General features: G+C 32.0%; 3 protein-coding genes across 4 annotated transcripts; 2 read left to right on the top strand and 1 right to left on the bottom strand.

Annotated features, from left to right (window-relative positions):
- Positions 1-11045: 11045 nt before the first annotated feature.
- On the top strand, positions 11046-15993 carry LOC126728227 (serine/threonine-protein kinase BSK5-like). Its single transcript, XM_050434092.1, has 10 exons — positions 11046-11263; positions 11362-11582; positions 11667-11802; positions 12318-12451; positions 12540-12645; positions 13023-13108; positions 13317-13505; positions 13743-13907; positions 14707-14820; positions 15426-15993. Exons 1-10 carry the CDS (start codon positions 11182-11184, stop codon positions 15666-15668), a joined length of 1476 nt encoding a protein of 491 aa, XP_050290049.1. The 5' UTR covers positions 11046-11181; the 3' UTR covers positions 15669-15993.
- Positions 15994-16615: 622 nt separating this feature from the next.
- On the bottom strand, positions 16616-20135 carry LOC126728252 (mitochondrial import inner membrane translocase subunit TIM10). The gene is made up of 6 exons (XM_050434108.1): positions 19970-20135; positions 19797-19856; positions 19427-19479; positions 17968-18006; positions 17691-17760; positions 16616-16937 (listed from the first exon to the last, which is right to left on the bottom strand). The coding sequence occupies exons 2-6, from the start codon at positions 19848-19850 to the stop codon at positions 16887-16889; spliced, it is 267 nt and encodes an 88-aa protein (XP_050290065.1). The 5' UTR covers positions 19851-19856; positions 19970-20135; the 3' UTR covers positions 16616-16886.
- A 127-nt stretch (positions 20136-20262) lies between these two features.
- On the top strand, positions 20263-23135 carry LOC126728237 (uncharacterized). 2 transcript variants are annotated; one of them, XM_050434100.1, is made up of 4 exons: positions 20263-20366; positions 20547-20674; positions 21920-21996; positions 22848-23135. In XM_050434100.1, the coding sequence occupies exons 2-4, from the start codon at positions 20574-20576 to the stop codon at positions 22991-22993; spliced, it is 324 nt and encodes a 107-aa protein (XP_050290057.1). In that variant the 5' UTR covers positions 20263-20366; positions 20547-20573; the 3' UTR covers positions 22994-23135. The 2 variants fall into 2 exon arrangements, with proteins under 2 accessions (XP_050290057.1, XP_050290061.1); XM_050434104.1 differs by lacking the exon at positions 20263-20366 and adding an exon at positions 20405-20435.
- Positions 23136-24381: the final 1246 nt, after the last annotated feature.

The following is a 24381-nucleotide window of genomic DNA, read 5'->3' as shown; positions in this document are numbered from 1 at the left end:
ATATCAAACTTGAAGGCAAATGCAATAGGCCAATCTCATTTCAATTTAGTTTGCAATGCAATTTCTACCTTGACTTTTGTGTGTGTATATTTTATTATATATTTAAGGAATTTTTTACTTTTATAAATTTAGTTTAAATATTAAAGCCACGCGGTGATCTTCTCATAACATGTCTTAAGTTTTGTTTCTAGATAGTTTATGATACCTTTAAATAAGCTGACATCATCAACCCTGTCATTGTGAAAGAAAGTTCATCTAAAGAGTACATCCAGATTGTTCTAATTGATGGATATGATTTTTGGTTCACGGGTTTTGTTTATTATTAGAAAGTAGTATAATCGATGGTAGTGTATTTGAAGTGTGACAGTAATTGTTAAATGTTTGTTTATCTTTATCTTTAAGTATAAATATATCACACAATTCTTTATTTCTTCTTATTATATTTATTTTTTTTATTTCCATTTTTTAGAATAAATTTTTTCTTTAAAAATAAGCACGATTAACCCTTTTTAGGACGTAATTTTATTTCCATTGTCATTTTTCTTTCGAATCAAAACTTCATGAATTAGATTGATAACAAATATATGATTAATTGGGAAAGATTTTATTAAAATAAAAAATGATAAAGAAATTAAAAAGGAATTGAATATCTTTGACGTAAAAAGAAACAATTGTTTTGCTTTGCTTCATTATAATTTTTTTAATAGACACTATAATTTGTTTTAGTTATTACAAAAAATTTATTAAAAAAAAATCATGCAATGCACGGACAATAGCTAGTTTATATATATAGAGGCAAAACTGAGAGAAAATCCAATTAAGTTCTAAATTGGATTCCAATTATTATCTAATTTTGCGTCATGTGTTCTATTTAAGTTTTTTTTTTTTTTTTTTTTGTTCTAGGTGAGTTAATGAGGTGCAAAAGAAAAAGAGTCTAATATAAATAAATTATCAAAAACCCAATAAAAAAAAAGAGTAAACTCATGTGTATATCCAAAAGAAATTAAAATAAAATAAAAATAAGAGAGAGAGAGAGAGAGAGAGAGAGTACAATTTGAATCTATATATGTGTGTAATTGTAATTTTTTTTTTTTAATTGTACCATGCATATGATGCACTAGTATATATATAAAAGTAGAGTCCTCATGTGGGAATGCATGAGATATTGTCATGTAATGCTCTAATTTTACATTTAGCCTCTCTCTTTTTTTAACCTCTTTTCCTTTTTTTTACCGTTACCCAAAATTTCACATAAACTTATTTTTACTGTTATCTCATTAATCTTGTTAATTGCCTAAGTTTACACCACACATTTCTCTTTTCTTTATGTCTTTTAACATACCTACCATTTTATTATTAAAAACAAAAGAAGAAAAAATTAAGGACTAATAATAATAACTAACCAAATAAGGCCCTAGGGAGAGATAGAGAGATACAAAAATGTTATGAATTGTTAAATGAAATGCACTATTTCACTATTACCAAAATAAAAGGCTTGAGATCGACAAAGCATTTGTAAGAGAGAGAAAAAGGAATTTGAGGGGTTCCCACCTCTGTTATACTGGCCTCCCACCACCATCAAGCCATTGAAACCCCTACGAGTTTTTTTTTTTTTTTTTTTTTCTTTTTCTTTTTTAAGTAGGTGCTTATATATGATTAGGTTTGAGTAATTTGGGTAGATAGTTTTTGTTTTGGGTATATAAGTAGAGAGAATATTTGATGCACGATGTAAAGCCATATTCTACCATGGTTTTAAATCATCTATTAGACACATGCATACACACTTGTTCTATATAAGAAAGCAAATACCTCATGTGAGATATTATGCAGTTTTGCTTGCGCTTTGTTATAGTAATTTTTCATTTAATTTTTCACCTTACCTTCTTTTCAAATTTTTGGATTATAATAAAATTCTATTAGGAGGATGTTACTATTTTCACTGAGTGTTTAACCTACCACTATCATATTTCAATAACATAAATGTGAAATCATAGATTTTCTATGGTATTTCCATAAGCCAACTAAACATTAACATGATATTGCAAAAAATTTCTACTAACTTCAATGCATTGAAGAAACAAAAATTATGATTAAATAAACAATCAACTTATTAGTTACACTTTCCTCAAAAAAATTAAAAAAAAAAAAAAAAAAACTTAATAGTTACACTATATAATAACTAATTTCTAATTTATATGACATTTATTATATAGTCTAAATTCTTCATCCCCTTAATTTTGTATGACATAATTAATTTAACAAAAACCTCTTCATATTATCGCAACTCTAGTTTATGTTATAACTTTAAAATATTTTGAATGTTTTATAAAATCTTCTCGCGCAAGTTCATTGCTAGTTTATAATAGTTGGAGTGTCATATTTGTAAATTTATATAAGTTTGGTATTTATCTACTATGCAATATATATATATATATATATGAGTATTATACTATTATCAAAAAGTGTATATATATAATCTCTCATATGTGGCATGTGTATGAATCTCTCCTCTTCTTCTTTCTTTTTTTATTTATTTATTTTCTTTACCAAGTGTGTATGAATTTCATATGCATGTAATGTAAGAAATAACCCTCTTCTCTTTCTATGCCAGTGCTATCCTATCTTAGCTCCTTTACCTATTGATTTAAGGAACTGAAAATCCATAATTGGTTTTTCAATAGAAAAAGGTAAGGGGGTGTTTTTCAATCATTACTTATATACATGTTGCATAAAATATTTTATCGCTTTTTATATAAGATTTGGCTTTAAAAAATGTTGCACGTGTGCAAGGGTACTTGATCTTTGGATCGGTGGTCTCCTATATAGGGGACGATATCTTAGATCTTATGCACAATTGGAGCTGTATGTGTCTTTCCTTTGATATTCAAGCAGACTTCACAGGTTCACATATGTGGATGTCACAACTCACACGTCTATCATGTGCATTGTACAAGTACAAATTTCAACTTTTGCACATGAACTTGGCTTAATTTAATTTAGCAATCAAAAAAGAAAGAAGAGAAAGGTGGGTGTTCCACCTAAAGGAGTCTCTTTTCGCAATTTAGGAGGTCATGTTTAGTGCCTATAATGATAGTGATATAATATATATGAGCCTACCTCTCAAAGTGAACCAAAGAAAGTGCAAGAAATAGTATTGCCAGGACATCTTTTGCTAAATGTGTATCCTAGTGGTCCTTTGAACCAGCTTGGTGGTGTTGTTTTTAAATTAAGAAATATGGGTATGCCACCTTAATGTGATAAAAAGGGGCTGACCTTTTTTACACTACATTTCCCAAATACAGGACCTAAAGCCTGCTGGGCTATTGCCAATTGGAGAGTTGCCAAAAAAAAAAAGATATCTTTTTCAACAGGAGTGTTATCATTGCATTTGCTGAAATCCTGGCAAATAGACAATATTAAATTATTATGGGCTGTACACAGCTACTCTTTCTTGCCCACGTGAGCTTTCCTTTATGCAATTAAATAATTGTGGTTTCATTTTGGATCGGTTTATTTTATTAAAATTGAAAATTTTTTCCTACAAGTATTGTAGGTAAAAGTAAGAGTTAACTGAAATAATATCGTAGAATCCATAAATAGTAACAAAAATAAGTCAAATAATAAAATAAATTATTATGAGATATTATCATTGCATTTGCTGAAATGCTAGCAAATAGACAATATTAAATTATTATGGCTTGTACACAACTACTCTTTCTTGCCAACATGAGCTTTCCTTTCTGCAATTAAATTATAGTAGGTCTATTTTGGATCTGTTTATTTTGTTGTAATTGAAAATTTTTTTACTAAAAATACTGTAGATAAAGGTAAAAGTTAGTTGAAATAATATAGTGAGGCTCATTAATAGTACCAAAAAATGTAGTGGGATCCATGAATAGTAATAAAAATAAGCTGAATAGTAAAATAAGTTGACAAAAATAATTTTTGCGAAATGAACCCCATATATGCTTTTTTAGGTGGAAGAGCAAGCTATACTTGGTTTTTTTTTTTGGGCTAGATGAAAAAAGAGATTTTTTGTGTGGACTCGTCAATCTCAATTCTTAGGTTATGTAATGGTAAGAATGATATCACATGTATCATTGATGTCTTAATTAGACTATCGTAGTGAGCACAACATATTCGTTTAAGTAACACTGCTTAAATCACTAAACTCTTGCCCAATATCATGTAAAGCAATACAATAGCTTTACAATCACACGAAGTTGTGTGGGGGTGTTGTTGCATTCACTATAAAATGGCATAGAGGCCCATGTTAGGTCATTCTCAATCAATGGTGGCTAATGAAGACGAAGAGTCGGTCAACAGTAAACAATATCTTTAGCTTAGGTTGATTGCTCCCCTCATCATTTAGGCATGCTTAGTGAACACTTTTATGTGGTGTTTGGTACGAGGTAATGTTTTAAAATTCTTAGGAATGTTTAAGGATTCTTAGAAATGTTTAAAGATTTACATGTTTGGTTGCAAATCATGCCAGAGAATCAAATGCCAGGGGAATCTAAATTCCTCTTTTAAACCTCTCTCAGTAAGAATGTGAATTCCCTTTAAAATAGGTTGGTATTTAGATTCTCAAGATTAAAGGAAATTTTATTTTTTATAAATTGACAATTTTAACCATTTTTCCTTATTGTTTAAGCAATTAAAATAAAATAAAAAACAAATTATCAATATCTTTTCCCTTGTCCTTATCTTTTCCCGCCAAAATAACATAAACATGATAAACAACTCTATTGATATATTCTTTAACAAAGATCTATTTAGGTTTCACGGGTGGACAAAAAAAAAAGTTTAAAGGGGACCCTCCATTATTGTCAGATATTCACTTTTGATGTTGTGTGTATGTTGCTCAACAAATTATTAATAGTTTATATTTTGTTTTTTATTATTTATTTAGAGGAAGATTTTTTTTTTTTAAATGACTTGGTAGTTCACATTCAAATCTAAGGATAGAATAAAAAAAATAATAATTCATTTAAGATTCTTGGGAATAAACCAAACATTTGTAAAAAAAACATAGTTTGTATCACATATAAAATATACGCAGCGGAAAATTAACAGATATACTTCATTCGCAATTGATAACATGTATTATGTAAATTTCAGAATTTAAGAATAAGGAAGCGTACCTTGGTGCTTTGAAATTCAAAACAAAATATTAGAAGTACTTGAGAACACTTTTAATCTTCACTTCAATTCCACTTATGCCCGAAAAGTGTGGTCTCTCAATCAATTTATACGTATGTGTTCAAGGTAGAATAAGAGAGTGGCTTACACTCACGTACACATCATTTTCATATATTACAAAATTTTGTATATTTCTCTCATTATATATAATTGATTATCTAATTGGGCTAACTTTTTGGGTCATTCCAATTGGATTTTAGTATGTGGCTTGGAGTGTGACCAAAATGGACAAATAAGACACTAGCTCTAATGAGTTTTGAGCCTTTCTATCAACTCTTGACAAATCCAAAATTATCATCAATTATATTTAATACAACTATATAAATATAATTGGACTCTAGGCCTTATTGATAAATTATTTCCCAAAACTTTATTATACATTCAACCCCTTCATTAAAATATTCGTAATAATACAAAGTCATAAATGTTGACTGCCACTTTAAAGATTACTATATCTTAATCCTTGAATACTCGGTTTAATCCTTTAAGTTATTTATCATATATTTATGAAATCCAATTTCATAAATATATATTTTAGTAACTTCTTACTAAAGTGGTTAGGCCTAACACTCTGAATAACCAAACTCATTAAACTTATTTCAAGAGAATATTTTATATCTCCGTTAAGAAATTATGAATTCCATCTTGAGAATATATGTTCCTTCAACATTAAATGTGGCTGCCCAACATACTGAGATTTTGATCATGATTTTAGATCTCACTCCTGATATATTAAAGCAACCTACACTTCATTATTAGGTTTATTATTCTCTCAGGATTGAGAGTTCATGTAAATAAAAGTTTTGAGATTTATTATTCATTTAACAGTCATTAGTAGAATAATAAATCTCATAACGGTAAAGTTCAATATGTCTTAACACTTAAAACATATCAACATATCAACTATAAGTCTTAACTTCCATAATCAAGGCAAATCATCTTAGTTGATATGTTATAGTCTTCGCAAATGAAATGTCCAATTTCATCACTGACTATGAACTAAAATTATGAGTTTACAAAGAACTTGTGATTTATATTTTCTGTGACTAAATCACATAAATCACATACTATGCATCTCATGAACCATATGATAATGTTCAAATATTTATGTTACCATTATTTTAAATAATAATAAAATAACTTTATTATTCACAACATAATATCATACATAATGTCATACATAACATCATATAATAGGATTTAAAGGGCAAATATACTAACAATATTATCATCTCACATTCCTTGCAATTTGGATGTCAAGAGTAATGTGAATTCTCCCATACCAAACGTCACATCATTGTTTTATCAACTTTTTATTTTGACACTTATCTTATGACCTGTTTGGAAGTTTAGAGAGGGAGGAGAGTAAATGAGGAGTAGAGGGGAGGAGAGTAGTGAGGAGGAGAGTAGAGGGGAATGATTCCCCTCTACTTTGTTTGGATGTTTTTAAAATTAGTAAAGGGGAAGAGAGTAATTAGCCCTTCCCTTGTTTGGATATTTTAAAAATTATAATGAAAATGAGAGGAAATGATTAAAATAGACAAATTTACTCATATTTGAAAATGGACTTGCAACATTGATCTATTATTAATTTAGAAAGGGTAAATTAAGAAATTTATCTAGTCAATAATTTATCTACTCTACTCTCCCTCAAAATCTCTCCAATTTGGGGGAATTAAAAATGAGGAGTTAAAGGTGGTTGAAACCCCTCCAAACTCCTCCCCCTCCTTCCTTAAAAAACTTACAAATAAGGTAATTGAATTACTCTCCTTCTCTCTACTCTACTCTACTCCCCCACCTTTTTTAAACTTCCAAACAGACCATTAGTTTATGAAGTATATAATTGCATAAGCTTTTTATGAGGTCTGTAAGTATGTTCCTTCTTCTAAAAAAAAAAAGTATATAGTATTTGATAGAAAAGAACACATGATCGATCCTAATTAATTATTCATAGCTGACACTCAAATTTTAGAACTGTGGTTTTGTTTGTTTGTTGCTATTATCGTATATAAGCCTTTTGTTGAAAGGTTTGTCTATAGTTGATAAAAATAATTGTATCCTTAATTAAGAAAAATATTTTTTTTAGAATGATTTTTTTTTTTTATAAAAAACATAAATAAGCAAATAAACTAAAAAGGCCGAAAAGGGAAAAATTCCAAACTTATGAAAGTGGTGAAAGTCTTTGTTACAAATAGACTGCTATATCCAAATTCGTTAGCTCTAGGCTGCTACTAGCAGTACTGAGTAACCTAAGACAGGCACCTCCTGGACTACAAGTCAACTTGCACGAGCTTACTTCACTTTTCATTTACTTTTTTTTCTTCTTCTTTTTTTAGCTGGATTAAGAAGATAGTTCTGTTAACAAATGCTTTTAAACATTTATTAATGGATAATATAGGAAAGTTTTGATAAATTTTTATAAATTTTTTTTAAAAAAATCAGTTGTTTTGTTCTTTTCCAATAAAAAAAAGTTTAAAAAATATTTCTTAAAAAATTGTCAAAAAAATCAGTTAGTTTTTTCTTTTCTTATAAAAATTTTAAAAAATATTTCCTAAACCAATTTATTAAATAATTTCATGCCAATTTAACCCAATTTGCAGATGAAGTGTGTGATTTTTGTCGGTTTCTTTTCACTCATGTGAAAACAAACTCTCCTTGGTGTGAATAGCATGAATTGGTTGGTAACCGTACCATGTGCCTTCATTCTAATGTGAATTCATAGGTAGTTCATAAATTATTTGACCCGTTGCCCGGAGCAAAATAACCTTGATCTAATAAACTTACAGTATGGAAGAGAAAGAGACTCCAACCTTTGAGATTTGAACTAATCAAAACATTTCAGCCTATTAATTATTATAGTAAACCAAGCTGAGCCTCAAAGTTTGGGTAATTGGGTCGTTAATTATTAAAGTCACGAAAGAGAAGGAAAAGAAGTCATTTTCCAATGCAACTAATGACTCTACGGACCTAGTAAAAATTTGATTATATTATCTTTTTTAAAATTTAGCAGAGGGAGGACCAAAGTTTGTCATTTGTCAATCGGCAGGTCCCACTTTTATGATTATGATTACCTTAAATTAATCCTATTAAAAACTCATCTTTGGGGGGTAATTTGTCCTTTATACACACTGATATGAACCGGGTTAAATTGATGATAGTTGGCTGCATTTAGATACTTTAATTTTGAATTTGAATTTTGATTTTAAATCAATGAATTTAAAATGCCTTACTTTTAAATATATATAGATTTTAAAATTCCTTATTTCGATGTATAGAGAAAGGTTTGAAATTTGAAATTTATTGAGGCATGAATAAGGATTTCTAAAATTTAATGGGATTATAAGTTATTTCAAATCTAAATCCTTAACATTTTTAATTATTAAACAAGATATTTGGAATTTAATTACTCAAATTCAAATCTATATGCCAAAATCATGCTATTTAGTCAATTCAAGGTGACTAGCATCTTGAACTTGAAAGAAAAAAAAGGCATTTTGAGTTTAATTTTGTACTTTTTTTTTTTCATCATTCATCTATTAAATACAATGGAAAATTTAGGAAATGATAACAATTTGGTTTGAAAACAAATCTAACTGATAATATCATTCAACCTACGAACCCTTATTGAGAAAATTTTTATCATTGAGCTTGAATTCAAATATTTCAAATACAATTTATCCAGCACATCATCTTGGATCATAACACACACACACACACATACTTTGAAGGTAAGGATTTGTTTTATGAAATTATGATGCTTCAATAAAATATTTTTGTAGTTTTTGTTAGTTCAACTAGTAAAATTTATTGTCATTGATAAAGAGTATTGAATCGAATCATGCCTACACTAAAAAGAAAATATATTGGTGTCTTGACCATATTATTCATAACAATTATCGCATAGTGGATGTCATGGACTCAAATATTATTTATCTTATATGTAAAACAAAAAATAAAAAAGACACATTTAAATTTTAAGGTTCCATTTGGTTCGGGGTAATTATATGAATGATGGAAAATTGAGGAGTGAAAAGTAGAGAAAAAATAATGTTTATGGTTGTTTAGTTGAGGAGGAAAAGGGGGGAGAATTTGGTGGGGTACAATAGTTTTCTCCTCAACCAACCAAAACGGAATCTCTCCAAATTGGAAAGAAAATGGGAGAGAAAATGGGCAAAAAATACTTGGACAAAAATGCTCATATCACAAGCTTCTCAACTTTACCATTTTTTTTTCCTCTAACTGGGAGTAAATGCTTTTATTTCAATTGTTCAATTTTTTAAATAAAAAAGTAGGGCATGATTGGATTTTTATTTATTTATTTGTTGGTTCTTTTTTTAAAAATTATTTTTATTTGTGTATGTTTTTTGTTTTTATAAACTTAGCCTGATTGCTTTTAAATTTTTTTTTAATAAAAGCATATGAGTCAATTTATATAAATTATCTTTTCCATATTCCTACTTTTATCCTCAATCAAATAAAAAGTTTTTTTTTTCTCTTATAAAAATAAATAATTTTTTTTTTCATCCATTCACTTTTTCATTTTTCCAATAAAAAATCACCAGGGAAAATTTTCATCCCTTTACTTTTCTATCCTCTCTCTATTTTTTTATCTCCCCACTTTTTCATCTCCCAACCAAAAGAACACTAAATTTTTGCCATCATCAAATTATGGTATTTTCATAACAAGAAAAATCTAAAGCACAACAGGAAAAGTAACACATGAAAAATATAAGTCCAAGGTACCATGAAAGCAATGAACTGTACCTTTTGTTCATATCAACATCTTGAAAAGCACAAAATATTACTCCTACCTTTTATCCTACCATCATGCTCACTAATTGTAAGTTTTTTTTTTTTTTTTTTTTTTTTGAGAATGCACTAATTGTAAGTTGTAATATTTAAAAATGACATCCTTTTCCTATCACCCTGACCACAGATTATTTCACACATGTAATTATCAGACCTACAACCCTATATCCATTCCATATATGCCTATAGAGGCCCTAAACCCAAAAAAGAAAAAGAAAATGTAATTAGTTGATTCGTTCTTTAGGATATGATGATGATAAAGACTTGTCACATAATTAAACCATTCAAATAAATGCAACTTTACCTAAACTCAAGTCCAAGGTGTTCTATTAAAAATAAATAAATAAAATAAAAAAGTCCAAGATGTTATATTGTTCGTGCCATCGAGATATTCTTTTTTTGACTTTGACCCTTCTTAGTTTTTATGAAAGCGAAAAGTAATTCGCCGCTCTATATCATCATATCGAAAAACAAAAAACAAAATCACTTTCACACCTCGCTGGCCATTGGAAACTAAAAAAAAAAACCCCAAACAGTAACAAAATGTATTTCCAGGAAAAAAAAAAAAAAAACAACAACAACAACAGCAACAACAACAGAACGTTAGAGAAAATCAAAATCCCCTTTCAAATTCAATAACGAAAATGGGAAAAGAACAACGTAACTGTCCCCCCATACGGTCTCCACTCGCAAACGGCACCAACCACCACGAAATGCTAACGTGTCCGTACGCGAATTTCCGGTGCATGCCACGCGCCGGGAGAGGAGTGGAGTTTCTGGCAACAGAAAAAACAGAAGGAATAAAAACTGTGCAGAGGAAAAAAGCAGAAACAGAAACATAGGAATGATTGATTTGAGTTTTTAGGCGGTGCGAAAAACTTAACATTAAAAAAAAAAAAAAAAAACAATCCTGATCCAAAAAAAAGCTTTTATATAAATAAAAAAATATATTATGTTTTTATTATTATTATTATTATTTATTTCTTCTCTCACTTTCTCTATAGCTTATATTTATCTCTCTATTTTCTTACTTTCCTAGCTTATCCTCCTCCTCCTTCTTCTTCTTCTTCTTCTTCTCTCTCTCTCTCTCTCTCGCTCTCTCTATATTTGAAAGTGATTGAAAGAGAAACTTAGTAAAAGTTTAATCTTTTAAGGTGGTAGTAAATAGCAATGGGAGCTCGTTGCTCCAAGATATCGATGTGTTTTTGGGCATCAGATATGAAGTCAAATCTCAAAGAGTTTTCCGACATTGGTAAGATTTGTTTGTTTTTTACTTTTAATCATTGAGCAAAAATTGCGACTTTTTATGTGCTTTAGGGTTTCGATGATGATGATGATATATGGTTGCAGAGAATGGAGCGAAGGGAGAAGATTTGTTGTTGGGGAGTTTCAGAGAGTTTAGCTTAGATCAACTTCGTGAAGCAACTTGGGGTTTCTCTTCAGAGAACATAGTATCAGAGCACGGAGAGAAAGCTCCAAATGTTGTTTACGAAGGGAAGCTTGAAGATGATATTCGGATCGCTGTTAAGCGCTTCAACAAGTCTGCTTGGCCAGATTCTCGCCAATTCCTAGTAAATTTTTCAAACTTTCTTTCTCTCTTTCTTTCTATTTATAGCTATATGTATTAATAGGTTGTGATTGGATTTTGATTGTAGGAGGAAGCGAGAGCAGTGGGCCAGCTAAGAAGCGAGAGATTAGCGAATTTGATAGGGTGTTGTTGTGAAGGGGAGGAGAGATTGTTAGTTGCTGAGTTCATGCCTAATGACACTCTTTCTAAACATCTTTTCCATTGTGAGTTTTCTTTTCTTTTTGTTTAATAGATCATGTTTGTATTTGGAATTTTTGTGCTTAGTTTTGAGCTGATTATTGCTATGCTACATTATTATGCATATAGATGTTTTGTGTGAAATGGGTTTTAACCGGTTTTAAGAAGGGTGACAAAGATAGATGCAAATGTGGGATTTTTGAGTTTAGTGGTAAATTTTGGTTTGTTTATGTGTTGGAAAATTGAGTGGTTTTCTGCTAATCGATTTAATTGTTGTCAAATTAGTTGAGTGGATTATTTGAATTTCTGGGCTATCCTGACTACAGCCAGTCCCAAAATTTTGGGGCTAAAGCTTATGATTTTCTGGGATACTGAATAATCAAAAGTTTAAATTAAAGGTTTTTTTTTTTTGGGACTTAGCCTGGGTATTTTGAGCAGCCAAACCGAGTGGGAAGAAAATATGCGATTATTATGTGTCTTTACTTCAATTAATTGAAAAATTACTTCTCTCTAATTCGTATTTGCTTAAAATATTGTTTAGGGGAGGCTCAGCCTATGAAATGGGCAATGAGGCTGAGAGTGGCTATGTATTTGGCGCAAGCTTTGGATTATTGTAGCAGTAAAGGCAGGGCATTATATCATGACCTTAATGCTTACAGAGTTTTGTTTGATCAGGTACATTCCTCAGTTTTGTTGCCTTCTTTTCTAAAGAAATTGCTTACTTTATGTGCTTTACATCTTACAATGAGTCTATAATCAACAGGATGGAAATCCGAGGCTCTCCTGCTTCGGCCTTATGAAGAATAGCCGAGATGGCAAGAGCTATAGTACAAACTTGGCTTTCACCCCTCCAGAATACTTGAGAACAGGTAACAACCATGTTTGATGGAAACAGTATCTAATTTTAAGGCTTGCAGTATAAACAGTTGTAAGTAGGATGTGGTGCAAAAGCAGAAAATGAAAACTGTACCGATTAAGGTGTTCCAGAAAGGAAACCCTATTACTGCGAACATCAATAGAAGTAAAAAGAATGGGAATGTTATTCCATTATAGAATACTGGCCTTTTCAGCCACGTAACTGTTAAGCTGTTACTCGTTATCTCTCTTGAATATGTTTTTACTTCTGCTTTTATTTTTGATAATAGCAAAAAAGATATTCTGCTTCTAGCTCTATCTATATGAATTTGAACACACCATGCCTCTGTATGCTTCTTTGACTGAGCTACTCAGATGTATCTATTTGCAGGAAGAGTGACACCAGAAAGTGTAGTTTACAGCTTTGGCACCCTATTGCTCGACCTGCTCAGTGGCAAACACATCCCTCCCAGCCATGTAAACATTTTCTTATATACTCAGTTGTATCTATCTTTGGTCTTAGCTTAAATAGTTCTTGACCTTCTAAGAAAAGGAATAAGATCCCCTCCCATTGAATCCTCCCATTTTTAGCCAGATGTGAGACACGTGGCATTTACCATCCTTGTGAGTGTGATATAATAGAATTAGGAATTGTGGAGTTCAATACTTTTCCTTTTATTTACAGGCACTTGACTTGATACGTAGCAAAAATTTTCTGATGCTGATGGATTCATGTTTGGAGGGTCATTTCTCAAATGATGATGGAACTGAATTAGTGCGATTAGCCTCACGTTGTTTACAGTTTGAAGCCCGCGAGAGGCCAAATGCTAAGTCTCTTGTGTCTTCTCTTGCCCTTCTTCAGAAAGAAACACAGGTATGCTGGACTTCTTTAAACATAAATGGACCTCAGTCAGTCAATATTATAGCCTGGAAAATATTTGCTTCTTTGAGTATATATTTTGGCATTTGCACGTTATGAAGAACTTATTATTTTATGCTGAAACTCTACCAATAATGAAAGTTTGGTTAGCTGATTTCTGCTTTACAGTGCTGGCATTTGAATTGAATACCTTGAGGATATTATATCATCTCATTTGGTGGTATTCTGTAGGTCCCATCACATGTTTTGATGGGAATACAGCATGTGACTGCATCCCCAAAGGAAGCGGTGCCATTAACGCCTCTGGGTGAAGCTTGCTCAAGAAGGGATCTTACTGCAATACACGAAATGTTAGAAACTGTTGGATACAAGGATGATGAGGGGGTGGCAAATGAGGTTAGTGGTCTCTCTAACCCAGAATTATGCAAAATTTGCTACTTCAATCTAATGTCAGAGGAAGAAAAAAAATACTTTTAGTCTCTTGCCTGTTGCTTTTTATTATGTGATATTAATTTGCACAATGATCCGTACAAGTACAGTTTTCTATGCTGAAATATTATCAAAGGTTTTGCCTTTAAAGTCCATCTTTCCAATATTTCTGTGACATGACTTTGTGTCCCTTTCAAACATGATTAGTAATTCTCTAAATTCTATTGCTTTAATAAAAAACTGAGGAAAAAGGTTGGCCTTTCAACTTTCAGGGACGTTTCTTAATAAAATGCTCAAGATCTCCCAAATCTGCTTTTGATCGTGATGTGTTAGTCTCCTCTCTTATTGGCATGTCCTGTGGCATTTGCATAATTTTCTTCTGGAGCTAAAAAGGGCTATTATTGCTCTTTAAATAGTTGGGGTACCAAAATACCCAACGTGTTTTCATGTCATATGATGTTTTCATGCCATATGATGTTTTCCAATGTACAACCATGTATATTCATCATACCTAGGTCTTTTTGGTTAAGCAAGCCTTCTTATAACAGCATTTGAGAGATCTGAGGGAAAATTGCCTGACAGTGATACTGATAATTTCAATATACAAACCAGTAATATAATACAATATACTTCAATTGCTTGCACTATTATTTGTTATTCTCAAACTTGCACTAGTGTTTGTTATTCTCAAACTTGAATTTGGTTCCTCTTATACACGTCATATTGCTCAATACCATCATACCATGGGATTTTCCTTGCCTTGCAGCTTTCCTTCCAAATGTGGACAAATCAAATACAGGAAACGCTGAATTCTAAGAAGCGTGGAGATTCTGCTTTTCGATCTAAGGACTTTGCTAATGCCCTTAGTTATTACACACAAGTAAGTCATTTCTTTAGATCTACAGAATCTTCGACTAGAAAATTGTTATGCAAACTGAATGTCTAGGAATGCTGACACATCATTGCAGTTCTATGGCAATGTAATATTATCAAGACATTAATAGCATATACTTCCACATCTCAATTAATAAAATACTAGACCACAATACACATCCTCATTCTTTGTAGCTGGAACGCAGTTGTTATGTTCCATTTGATGGGTAATGATTTTAGAAAAGTAAATAATGATTTTGGCAAAGCTACATCACTTTTTCCTTCAAAATGGAAATTGGAGAGCTATGCCTTTGGTACAACTTATTTTCAGTTTTTTTTTTTTTTTTTTTGGAAAATGAGATTGTTTGAAAGGCTGTACTTAAAAATAAAGTATTTTACTGTTCTTTGAAAAGGTGCATTTGAAACTGCGTTACTAAACCTGTTCCTAAAAAAAATAGAAAAAAGCACTCTTTCAGCAAATAGATAAAATAGGCCCCTTGTACAAATTTAAGCTTAAAAAGTCTTATGATCTGTGTGATAGAAATATAGAGGACTGTTGAATTTGCTCCTTTATTTATTCTAACGTGGGATCTCTTTTGCTTGAATCTATAGTTCATCGATGGTGGGACCATGATATCACCAACTGTGTTTGCCAGACGCTGCTTGTGTTACTTGATGAGTGAAATGCCACAAGAAGCTCTTGGAGATGCAATGCAAGCCCAGGTAATAGCTCCTGAATGGCCTACTGCCTTCTATCTTCAAGCAGCTGCCCTCTTCAGCCTTGGGATGGACAATGATGCACAGGAAAGTCTTAAAGATGGAACATCCTTGGAAACACAAAGACACAGAAACTGAAAGTGTATAGGTTTTTTTACCCCTTTCTTCTTGCATTAGGGACAAAAGAAAAGAAAAAAATAGCAAACGAAAATACCCCTTGTATCTATCTTTATCCATCTCTTCCTTTCCTTGGCTTATTAGTTTCTACAGCACCTGAGGATTAATGTCCAATTTACGTTTGATCTATGTTCTTAATTATCTCAGTCTTTAGTTGCTTCTGTAATTAATTTTTTTTTTCACATTTCTTAGCTGTCTTGTGGCTTCTGCTATATTCAGATTGTGATGGTAAGAATGAAAGTTGTGTTTGCATTATGGAAAAAAATTTGGCTTTTCGGGGGTTGAATTTCTTGCCTTTTAAATTCTGATGATTAGGAAATGAGCTTTGAAATTGTTAATAGGTTCCTTAGGCTGCATCACCTTGTTCTTGCCCCTTTAATTAACGTCCTATATCTACAAGAAACATGCTACACGTATAATTTTTGGCCTTTAGATTTGCACTCAAGTGAAGCTCTCGTTTCCTTCTTTGCGGGGTAGGAGGCAACGCACTTAAACCGTGTTGCCGCAAGTTACCTTGCGATATTGAAAAGAATATTAAAAAAAGTCGGATAAACAGATCCCACTAATATACCAATCCAATCTAAACATACTGGATTGCTTAATTGATGTTATTGTATCTGACATGTCTTATACAGGCTTGCAATTTGATTCCCTAACTTGCAATTTGAGTCATTCAATTGTAGGCTTCAAGGTTCACACATGTAGGAATTGCAAATTCATTTTCAGTCTGGATTTTCATAATGAGATCAGCTAGAATGACCCACAAACTTCAGATGCTTAGAAGTGGAAGGGCACTGATGTACGCATAGAACTTTTTTAAGCTCTGTGGAGTAAGGAAGTGGGCCCTTAATGTGCATTAACATCTCCATTCCTTTCATGCATTTGCAAACTTCCAAAAAACAAGCAGCAGCAAAAACAATTCAACATGTTATAGAATCATCACAAAATACTGATGATTTTTCCAAGAATAATATTTCATTTATGAAGAGCTAACAATTTTATGACTTAAATCTAGGAGTAGCATAAATTCAAATTGCCGCTTATACTTCTTTTTTTAAACAAAATGGAACCACCTCATAAAGTTTGGTACAAACAAAAATCATTCCAGTATCAAACCTTTGGCAGCCAGCCAGGTAAACACGTAACTAATGTAGAACAAATTTCAGAATAGCCTTAATTTCACATTGGGGGCCGACCTGAACCTAGCAGCTGGCCAATTAGATTAGTCACCTGGCAAAAACACAAAACAGCTTGCTTTTATTTCCATTACATGATGGTAATTGCACGCAAATCATAATTCACAGGTGATGAAATACCAATTCCATACTCTAAATTACCACAAAACAAAATAGAACCAGCAAGCAACCCACACCATTCAAATACTGATGTCACAGAAAATCACATGACTGTAAGGTTAGGCCTTTCTAAAGCAACATCAAGGCCGCAAGACTTATACAGATATTTCTAAGCTAATGGCATGGTGCACAGAATTATCAGTATAACATACGCATTGATAAACTAAATAAAATAATGTGAAGGAAGCATGGGAGTAATGGATGATATAAAATTAAACTTAAGCCAGAAACATGATGGAGAGAATCCAATCAAACATCAAGACAACGAAATTCAAAGAATGGCCAAGGGGAAAAATGAGAAGGTAAGAAGAAACTGAAATATTGTCTTTTTTTGTAACAAAATCCAGTTCAAAAGAATATGACAAAAGATGAGAGTCAGTCCACATTTGAAACTTCTGCATTGCTCCTTATACAGGATATCTATGAGTAGCTTGAAAATATTTACAAACTTATCAAGCAAATTATAACATGGATATGACTTTATATCAATCAAATTATAACAAGAGACAAGAGAGTAATATAATAATGAGAAATTTAATCCACCCCCTCAAAAAAAAGTACATCAATCATAAGTTTATACTGTGGGAAGTACTGTGTAAACCATATGTGAATATGATTGTCAACTTACATGCCAGTATTTTGATACGCAGCGATCAATGCAACTATTTTCACCCATATTTAGTTCAGACTCCTTGTACCTGAAATAATAAATGATAATATGACCAATTTGATACATTTTCTTTACACAAGGATGTCAAATGAGTACTTCCTGAAATTAATTAATATAGAGAAAAAATAACTGAACTTTGTAAAAAAAGTTAACTGGATTCTTCAAAAGTGAATTCAAAACAACTTAGAAAAGTTCATGCAAATTGCAGGAAAGAAATAAACACAAAGTTTTGTACCTTTTCTCAACGCACTTATTAAAACATGTGTGTGTAAGCCTGATTCAAAAACAGAAAAAGGAAGCAGGTTAACCTCAATAAATATTTATCATGAATGGAAAATCATAAACAATGCAATCTTATTCAAAATATATATCACTAAGAGACATCCTCAACCATAGCAGTCCAATTCCCAATCTTAATCTAGCAAGTGAAAGCATTGATAAATGTGCTTACCATAGCGTAGTTTCTTTTTTGGTGGTAATTATGCACTCATCTTTTTTAGGTGAGACCACACCTTTGTTCAAAAGAAAAGGCATATCTTTCTCAGAATTTAGTAACTGTTCAACTCATATCACTAATGAATTAACCCATTAACAAAGATAGTTAATGAGAGAAAATTGAGTATCATCTTTCTAAGAAGAAAGCGGGAAACATAATCAACTTGAATTCAGGAAAGCTATTCAAAATCTTAGCCTCAATCCCCTAAATAGGAGGGGAGGGGGGTAGATGCTTTGCACCCGACTTTGATAGCCCTCTCGATAACTTATTGAAGATTTGTAACTAGCAGCCAGTTTCCCAAAGTGCGGAGCCCCAAAGAAAAAGTCTTAGTACTTTATCTAATAAAAAGGGTTTCAATTTCTTATACAACCCAAAGTAACCCCCAAATAGAGTGAAAACTTGACTAAAGCCATACAATCAAGTAGACAATAAAGGAATACCTTTATCACAACTAAACCTAATACAAGTGTTCCTAGATTGAATCTAATCACCAGTTAGTCTCTTGTAGAAAGACTGTAAAAGTATATATCAAATTTGAAATTTATAGAGTTTTTTTTTTTTTTTATTTATTTATTTATTTATTTTTTTTTTTATTTTACCAATCCTACAAGAATAAGTAATAGATGATTCCTGTGTGAAGTTTAATAGGGACTTCAACGAGGACTAATTAACAGTAATTTTGACCAAAACTTTCAATCATCCAAATTACAACACCTCGAATCGATGGCTAAGTTCAAATGAAGTGACCAGGAAAAAGTCATTTTTTTCATAGGAAGTTTTCAAACACATCCACATTCAATAGTTTTCATCTCACTGGTAGAGCAGACCTTAACACGAAATGCACCCTTGGAATCCGTCTCATGCATGGTACAACCTATCTCTAATTAATAAACAAATGAAAGAAAAGAACACTCTTCACATACTCATTGAAAATGGAAAATAGGAGAAGAGAATCTAAAAAGTAAAATCTGCAATCCATTATAGGATACATATAGAACATTAGCATTTACTAAAATGCATTAACCATAGATAGTTTCATTATAAAATTAAAACATATATATATATAAAATAAAAAAATTAAAAAAAAAAAAAAACCTCTTCTGAAATACAAATACTTCTAGTAATATTAGGATATATACAAGTTAGAAATTTCACCCATCCATCCAAACAAATAAAAGAACCAAATTAGAAAACCTACTTGTTGAACAACTCCACCCTATACTCCATTTCCTTTTCCGCCATCCCAAAGATCTGCACAGTGTACCAAGACCAAATTCAAAATCCAACACCTTTTTCAACGATAGCTAATAACTAGCATTACCCATCACTTTAAATTGCCAAAAATCAATACCCCAAACACAAAAATAGATTAGAGAGTTCAAATAATCAAGCCCGAGGAATTGCTGAGACCAAATTGGCACACCCATTAAAGGTTTAAAAAGAAAAATTCACATAAATCTTTGAAACATTCAGTTCAAGTCAAAACTGTGCTAAGCTCAGAAACACCACAAAAATCTAACATTTGAAGATTTGGGAAACAGAAATTAGCTAAAACAAAAGGTACCCACCTGTTCTCTCTCCAAAGGTGTTGGAGCATTAGCACTATCGTTGGCAGCAGCCATTAGACCCTGAAATAACCAAACAAAAGTCAATCAAGCTTTGTTAACTTCAAAACCCAGTTATATATGCCAACGAAATTCAGGCTTCAATTAATTAATAGTAGTAGTAGTAAAAATCTTACTCTGTGTCTCTTTTAGATGGAAAATTAAGTTGTTTTAGAGTTAATACAGAGATTCGATGCGAGCAAGAGCTGAAAAATTGAAAACCCTAGATTTGATTTATATATATGTCTCTGTGCCTTGTGTGTGAGATGGAGAATACAAAAGTTTAGGGTTTTAGAAGCAATTATACAGTGTGAACGTTTATGAAGGAAATCCCCAATAAGCGTAAGCCACGTAACCGTAAGAGTACATAACAGTAATACAGACTCAGAGTAGAGGGATATATTTGTAATTTATTTTAATATATTTTACCGTATACAACATACTTTGGGTATGAGCGATATATACTTAACGAACCGACTAACTTACTTTCTGTCTCTCCCACTTCGTACTTTGTCTTCTTCGTCAATTTCACAGGCAAGCTCTCTCTGTCTCTCTCTCTCTATAGGATTTATTTTTGTGTGTTTTGATTGGGAATTTAGTTATGTAAGGATTAATTGTAGTCAGTTTTTGTTTATATAAACTCATAGGATTTGTGACTATTTGTGATAATCTCTGTGTGTGTGTGTTTTTGACGGTGTCGTTTTGGGTTTGCAGTGGTGTTGTAGAGAGTTATAGACGAAGATGGAACACGGGTCATATGCAGACAATAGTAATGCAACGTTTTCTTTGACAGATGAAGATCATACGCTTGCAAATGCAGTCAGATTCTCCTTAAATCAAGAGTCAGTGCTTGCTTTCTTATTTCTCTCTCAATATTTTATTTTTATTTGTATGTTTCAATTTTTTTAAATACTTCTGCTTTAGTTACATTTATACTGTCAATTACATCACTGGGTATGTGTAAAGATGACTGTTGAGTGTTGAGCTTTATTTCTTACATGATCCTGCTCATGGAATCAATACATGTTAGCTCAATTGGTAAAGTATTTTGTCATCTAATAAAAGACTTGGATTCAAATCCCACCTATAAGAAAAAAAACCCAGCATGTTAGTAAGAACAATAATTATCATGTAGCTGATGTCATAGATTCTAAATATATATTCTTTTAGTCCCTAAAATTCGGCGTAAAATCAATTTTGGCCCCTTAAATACGTGACGGTTCAATTTGGTCTCTCAAAACTGGGGTGCCACAATGTCCCGTTAGTCGCATAAACAGCAAAGATAGATTGAGGGACCAAATTGTTCCCTAATTGAAATTTTAGGGACCAGTGTGTTTATCACCAGCTCTAGAGCATGCCTCATGTCCCAATCCATTATTGATGCTCATCAATCTCCACCACTTCTTCTGATACTGAGGAAACACAAGGTAGTTTTCACAGTCCACTATATGGAGATTCAGAGTCTATTTTTCAAGAAGATTTTCCAAAAACTTTAATGGATCAATTTGGAAAAGTGTTAAAGATCTCAGATGGAAGTAATTCTGAAGACATGCCTGTTCTAGTAACCAGCACCACAAATTTGGAAGAACAACTTCAAGAGTTGCAAAGGAAACTCATTGAGAAAGAAGCCGAAATAGTGGCCTTGGCAGCACAATGTATAGGGAACAATATACCCTATATATTGTTCTGGCGGGTGGGGTTGTGCTTCTGTAGTTTATTCCTTAGGGGTGTGTTCAAAAGGCCTTGCCTTGGTGAGGTTCCATGTCATCAAAAATTGATATAAATGTTATGAACATTAAATTATTAGTAATTTAGTATAGGTTCTAGTTCTAGATAGTGCTGCACAAATGGGAATTTGTGTTAAGTAATCTGAATTTGTCAAATGGATTAATGTATTAAGCTCTTCTAAAGAGAGCTAAGCATCTATTCCTGCTGATTAGGATGAGATGTTAAGGAGCTAAAACCTTGAAATAGCTTCTGGTCTTATGTACTTTTATCTCTCCATTATGTGTCAGTACTTGGCTTCTTTTTGTGGATGTATTTGTTTACTGATGATTTATCTGAGAGACCAAAATGTCATCTTGCAGTCCAAGGGTTTCATTCAGCGGGTATAGCATTCCTCATCCTTCAGATAATCGAGTTAATATCAGAGTACAAACCACAGGTAAGAGATACACACTCCATCTCTAGCAACATATTTATCTTAATGATTGTTTTCTAGCTAAGATGCTTCTTAAAATTTCAGCCCTGAGCCTATCCCTAATATATGATTTAGCGTTTAATATGATGATACATGTATGCATCCTGCTACTGATTTCTTTTATTGTTACAACAATGTATTTTAACTAGTTGTTCCTTCTCCTGAGTAATTTCATTTGAGGTATTATAATTATATATGCATATCATGTGTAGTTCAATCTGTAAATTGAAAAGAGCCAAGAGCCTTGTAGTTTACCTGCATTGTTTGGTCTCCTTTATGAGGGGGACCAAGGTTCAAATCCCCCCTCACCATTTATTGTAACAATTGAATTAAAAATAAATAATAATAAAAAATCTGTGAATTGAAAAGAAATTGCTCTGCAGCGCATATGCTATTCTCTCATAATAGTTATGACCTTGGCCCAAGTATTTAATTTTGATTGCTTTAGTGTGCTCCAAAGATTTATAATACTATTATGGTAAATGCCTTCTAAAATCATAATAGGCAATATATCTACATAATTTTCTGCAACCCCAAGTGCTTGGGAATAAAGCTTTGAAAGTGTCTGCACCTTTTCCCTCTATGAAAAGGATGTCACTCATCAAAAGAAAAATATTTGGTAAAAAGTTGTCTTGCAATTACACTATGAAGAACATGCTGAGAGTAAATATTTGATGTTACTTGTATAAAGCTCTTTGCCATAGATTCTTGTCGAGAATTCAGTCTTAAGTTGGCTATGCATTTTAGGAGACTTATTCTGGCTATGCACATTGTATGAATTTGGTGGTTTTTGGTTCTTGCCTGGAATTTTATAGGTGCTCCAGCACGCGAGGTATTGAAAGATGCATGCCAGGATCTGATGATGATGTGCCAGCATGTGAGAAGCACTCTTGACGTGGCTGTTGCTGATTTCAAATTGAGAAACCCCCCAAAGAAGGATGAGGATACAGATATGAAATAGAATTGGACCTTTTGACTTTCAGTCCCTCCTTAATGTATTTCCAATTATCATTGTAGTTTTAAGAGACAAGCTTAAAATTAAGCTTACATATTTGACTCCAATTGACGAGTTCATTTATTAATTTTCAGAGATGTTTATTTTATTTTGTTCACTGTTTGTGAAATGATGCACGGCAGCCTTCGAAACTTTGGGATTAACGGGCTGTCTTGCTAGGAATGTGGTGAGAATGAAGTGGATGGGACTCAGAATAGGAATGGAAGCTCAGGAGAGATTATGAGATGAGATTGCTGAGAATTTGAGCTAGAAATAAGAGAACAAAGAGCTGCTGAGGATTCATGGGAAGGGAGAGAATAGTTGAGAGTGAGACTATTAGCAAGAAAGGAACCTATCAATAAATAAATATAATAAATAAATATATATATATATATATATATATATATTTGAGATGGGAGAGAGAGTGATGCAGGACAACCTAGGCTTCCCACTTAAATCAATCCACGGTTAAACCTTAGGCTTCACCTCCTAAGGGTTGTTTGAAATCACCACCAAATGCAAACACAATTTGCACAATAATCTTTGATTAATAATAATATAATTTGAATACAAAATAATCTTTTTATCTTTAATAATAATAGTTTGAATACAAAATAAATCTTTTTTATAGAGAAAAAGATAAACATCCATGAAACGAATCCTAATCAAACTCAAAATACTAATCCTGACTAATCCAAATGCTAAAGATAAACCCAAATAAAGATAAAAGATAATTAGTAATTACAACTATAATAAAGATAATCAAATGTGGTGTGGTATCCGCACGAGAGCTTCTGAAAATATCAGCAAGAGGTACTCAGAAGCCATAACCACAAAAATCCAATTACTTGCAGAAATCCTTAAGCACCCAATTATTCCAAGTTACTTGCTATTAGTATGTTGGAATCTATTATGCTGACTACTGGTTGCTTCTTGGTTATTATGGTTGGCCGCTGCATCATTATAATTTGACCAGTCTGCTTTTGATAATTCAAGTAAACCCAAGTTGTTTATTTTCAAATCTATTGTTTATGTTGAACAGAGAACCTATCCCCCGCACAGCATCCTTTGGGTTAGGGTAAATTTTATAGCTGGAAGGAGATGATTCTTGAAACATTTTAACTCTTGTAGCATTTTAATAGTAAGGTACTTTTAAGGTGTGGGGCAAACGGCTTGGATTCCTCCCGATAACTTCGCAATAAATACAGTGAAATTTATCATGCTCCATGACCTGTTTTCTACTCAGATAGATTTTAAAAAATAAAATAAAATAAGAACTAAGGTGTCAGGACAATAAATTCGGACATAGCCTAGCCTTGATTTGTAGCTCTTTGATTACTGGGGCTACAGGGGAC

This window comes from Quercus robur, chromosome 1 (assembly GCF_932294415.1).
Source record: "Quercus robur chromosome 1, dhQueRobu3.1, whole genome shotgun sequence".
Classification (NCBI taxonomy): domain Eukaryota; kingdom Viridiplantae; phylum Streptophyta; class Magnoliopsida; order Fagales; family Fagaceae; genus Quercus; species Quercus robur.
This window is presented reverse-complemented; position numbering and strand designations above follow the sequence as displayed.

What these genes read in the sequence shown, in the direction of transcription:
- LOC126728227 (XM_050434092.1), top strand. Translation starts at nt 11,182, where the DNA reads ATGGGAGCTCGTTGCTCCAAGATATCGATGTGTTTTTGGGCATCAGAT. An exon ending in CAAAGAGTTTTCCGACATTG is followed by an intron (nt 11,264 to 11,361) that starts GTAAGATTTGTT and finishes ATATGGTTGCAG; the next exon opens with AGAATGGAGCGAAGGGAGAA. An exon ending in ATGAGGGGGTGGCAAATGAG is followed by an intron (nt 13,908 to 14,706) that starts GTTAGTGGTCTC and finishes CTTGCCTTGCAG; the next exon opens with CTTTCCTTCCAAATGTGGAC.
- LOC126728252 (XM_050434108.1), bottom strand. Translation starts at nt 19,850, where the DNA reads ATGGCTGCTGCCAACGATAGTGCTAATGCTCCAACACCTTTGGAGAGA. An exon ending in AGGGTGGAGTTGTTCAACAA is followed by an intron (nt 18,007 to 19,426) that starts GTAGGTTTTCTA and finishes TTTTTGAATCAG; the next exon opens with GCTTACACACACATGTTTTA. An exon ending in GCGTATCAAAATACTGGCAT is followed by an intron (nt 16,938 to 17,690) that starts GTAAGTTGACAA and finishes TGTTTTTGCCAG; the next exon opens with GTGACTAATCTAATTGGCCA.
- LOC126728237 (XM_050434100.1), top strand. Translation starts at nt 20,574, where the DNA reads ATGGAACACGGGTCATATGCAGACAATAGTAATGCAACGTTTTCTTTG. An exon ending in AGATTCTCCTTAAATCAAGA is followed by an intron (nt 20,675 to 21,919) that starts GTCAGTGCTTGC and finishes GTCATCTTGCAG; the next exon opens with TCCAAGGGTTTCATTCAGCG. An exon ending in TATCAGAGTACAAACCACAG is followed by an intron (nt 21,997 to 22,847) that starts GTAAGAGATACA and finishes GGAATTTTATAG; the next exon opens with GTGCTCCAGCACGCGAGGTA.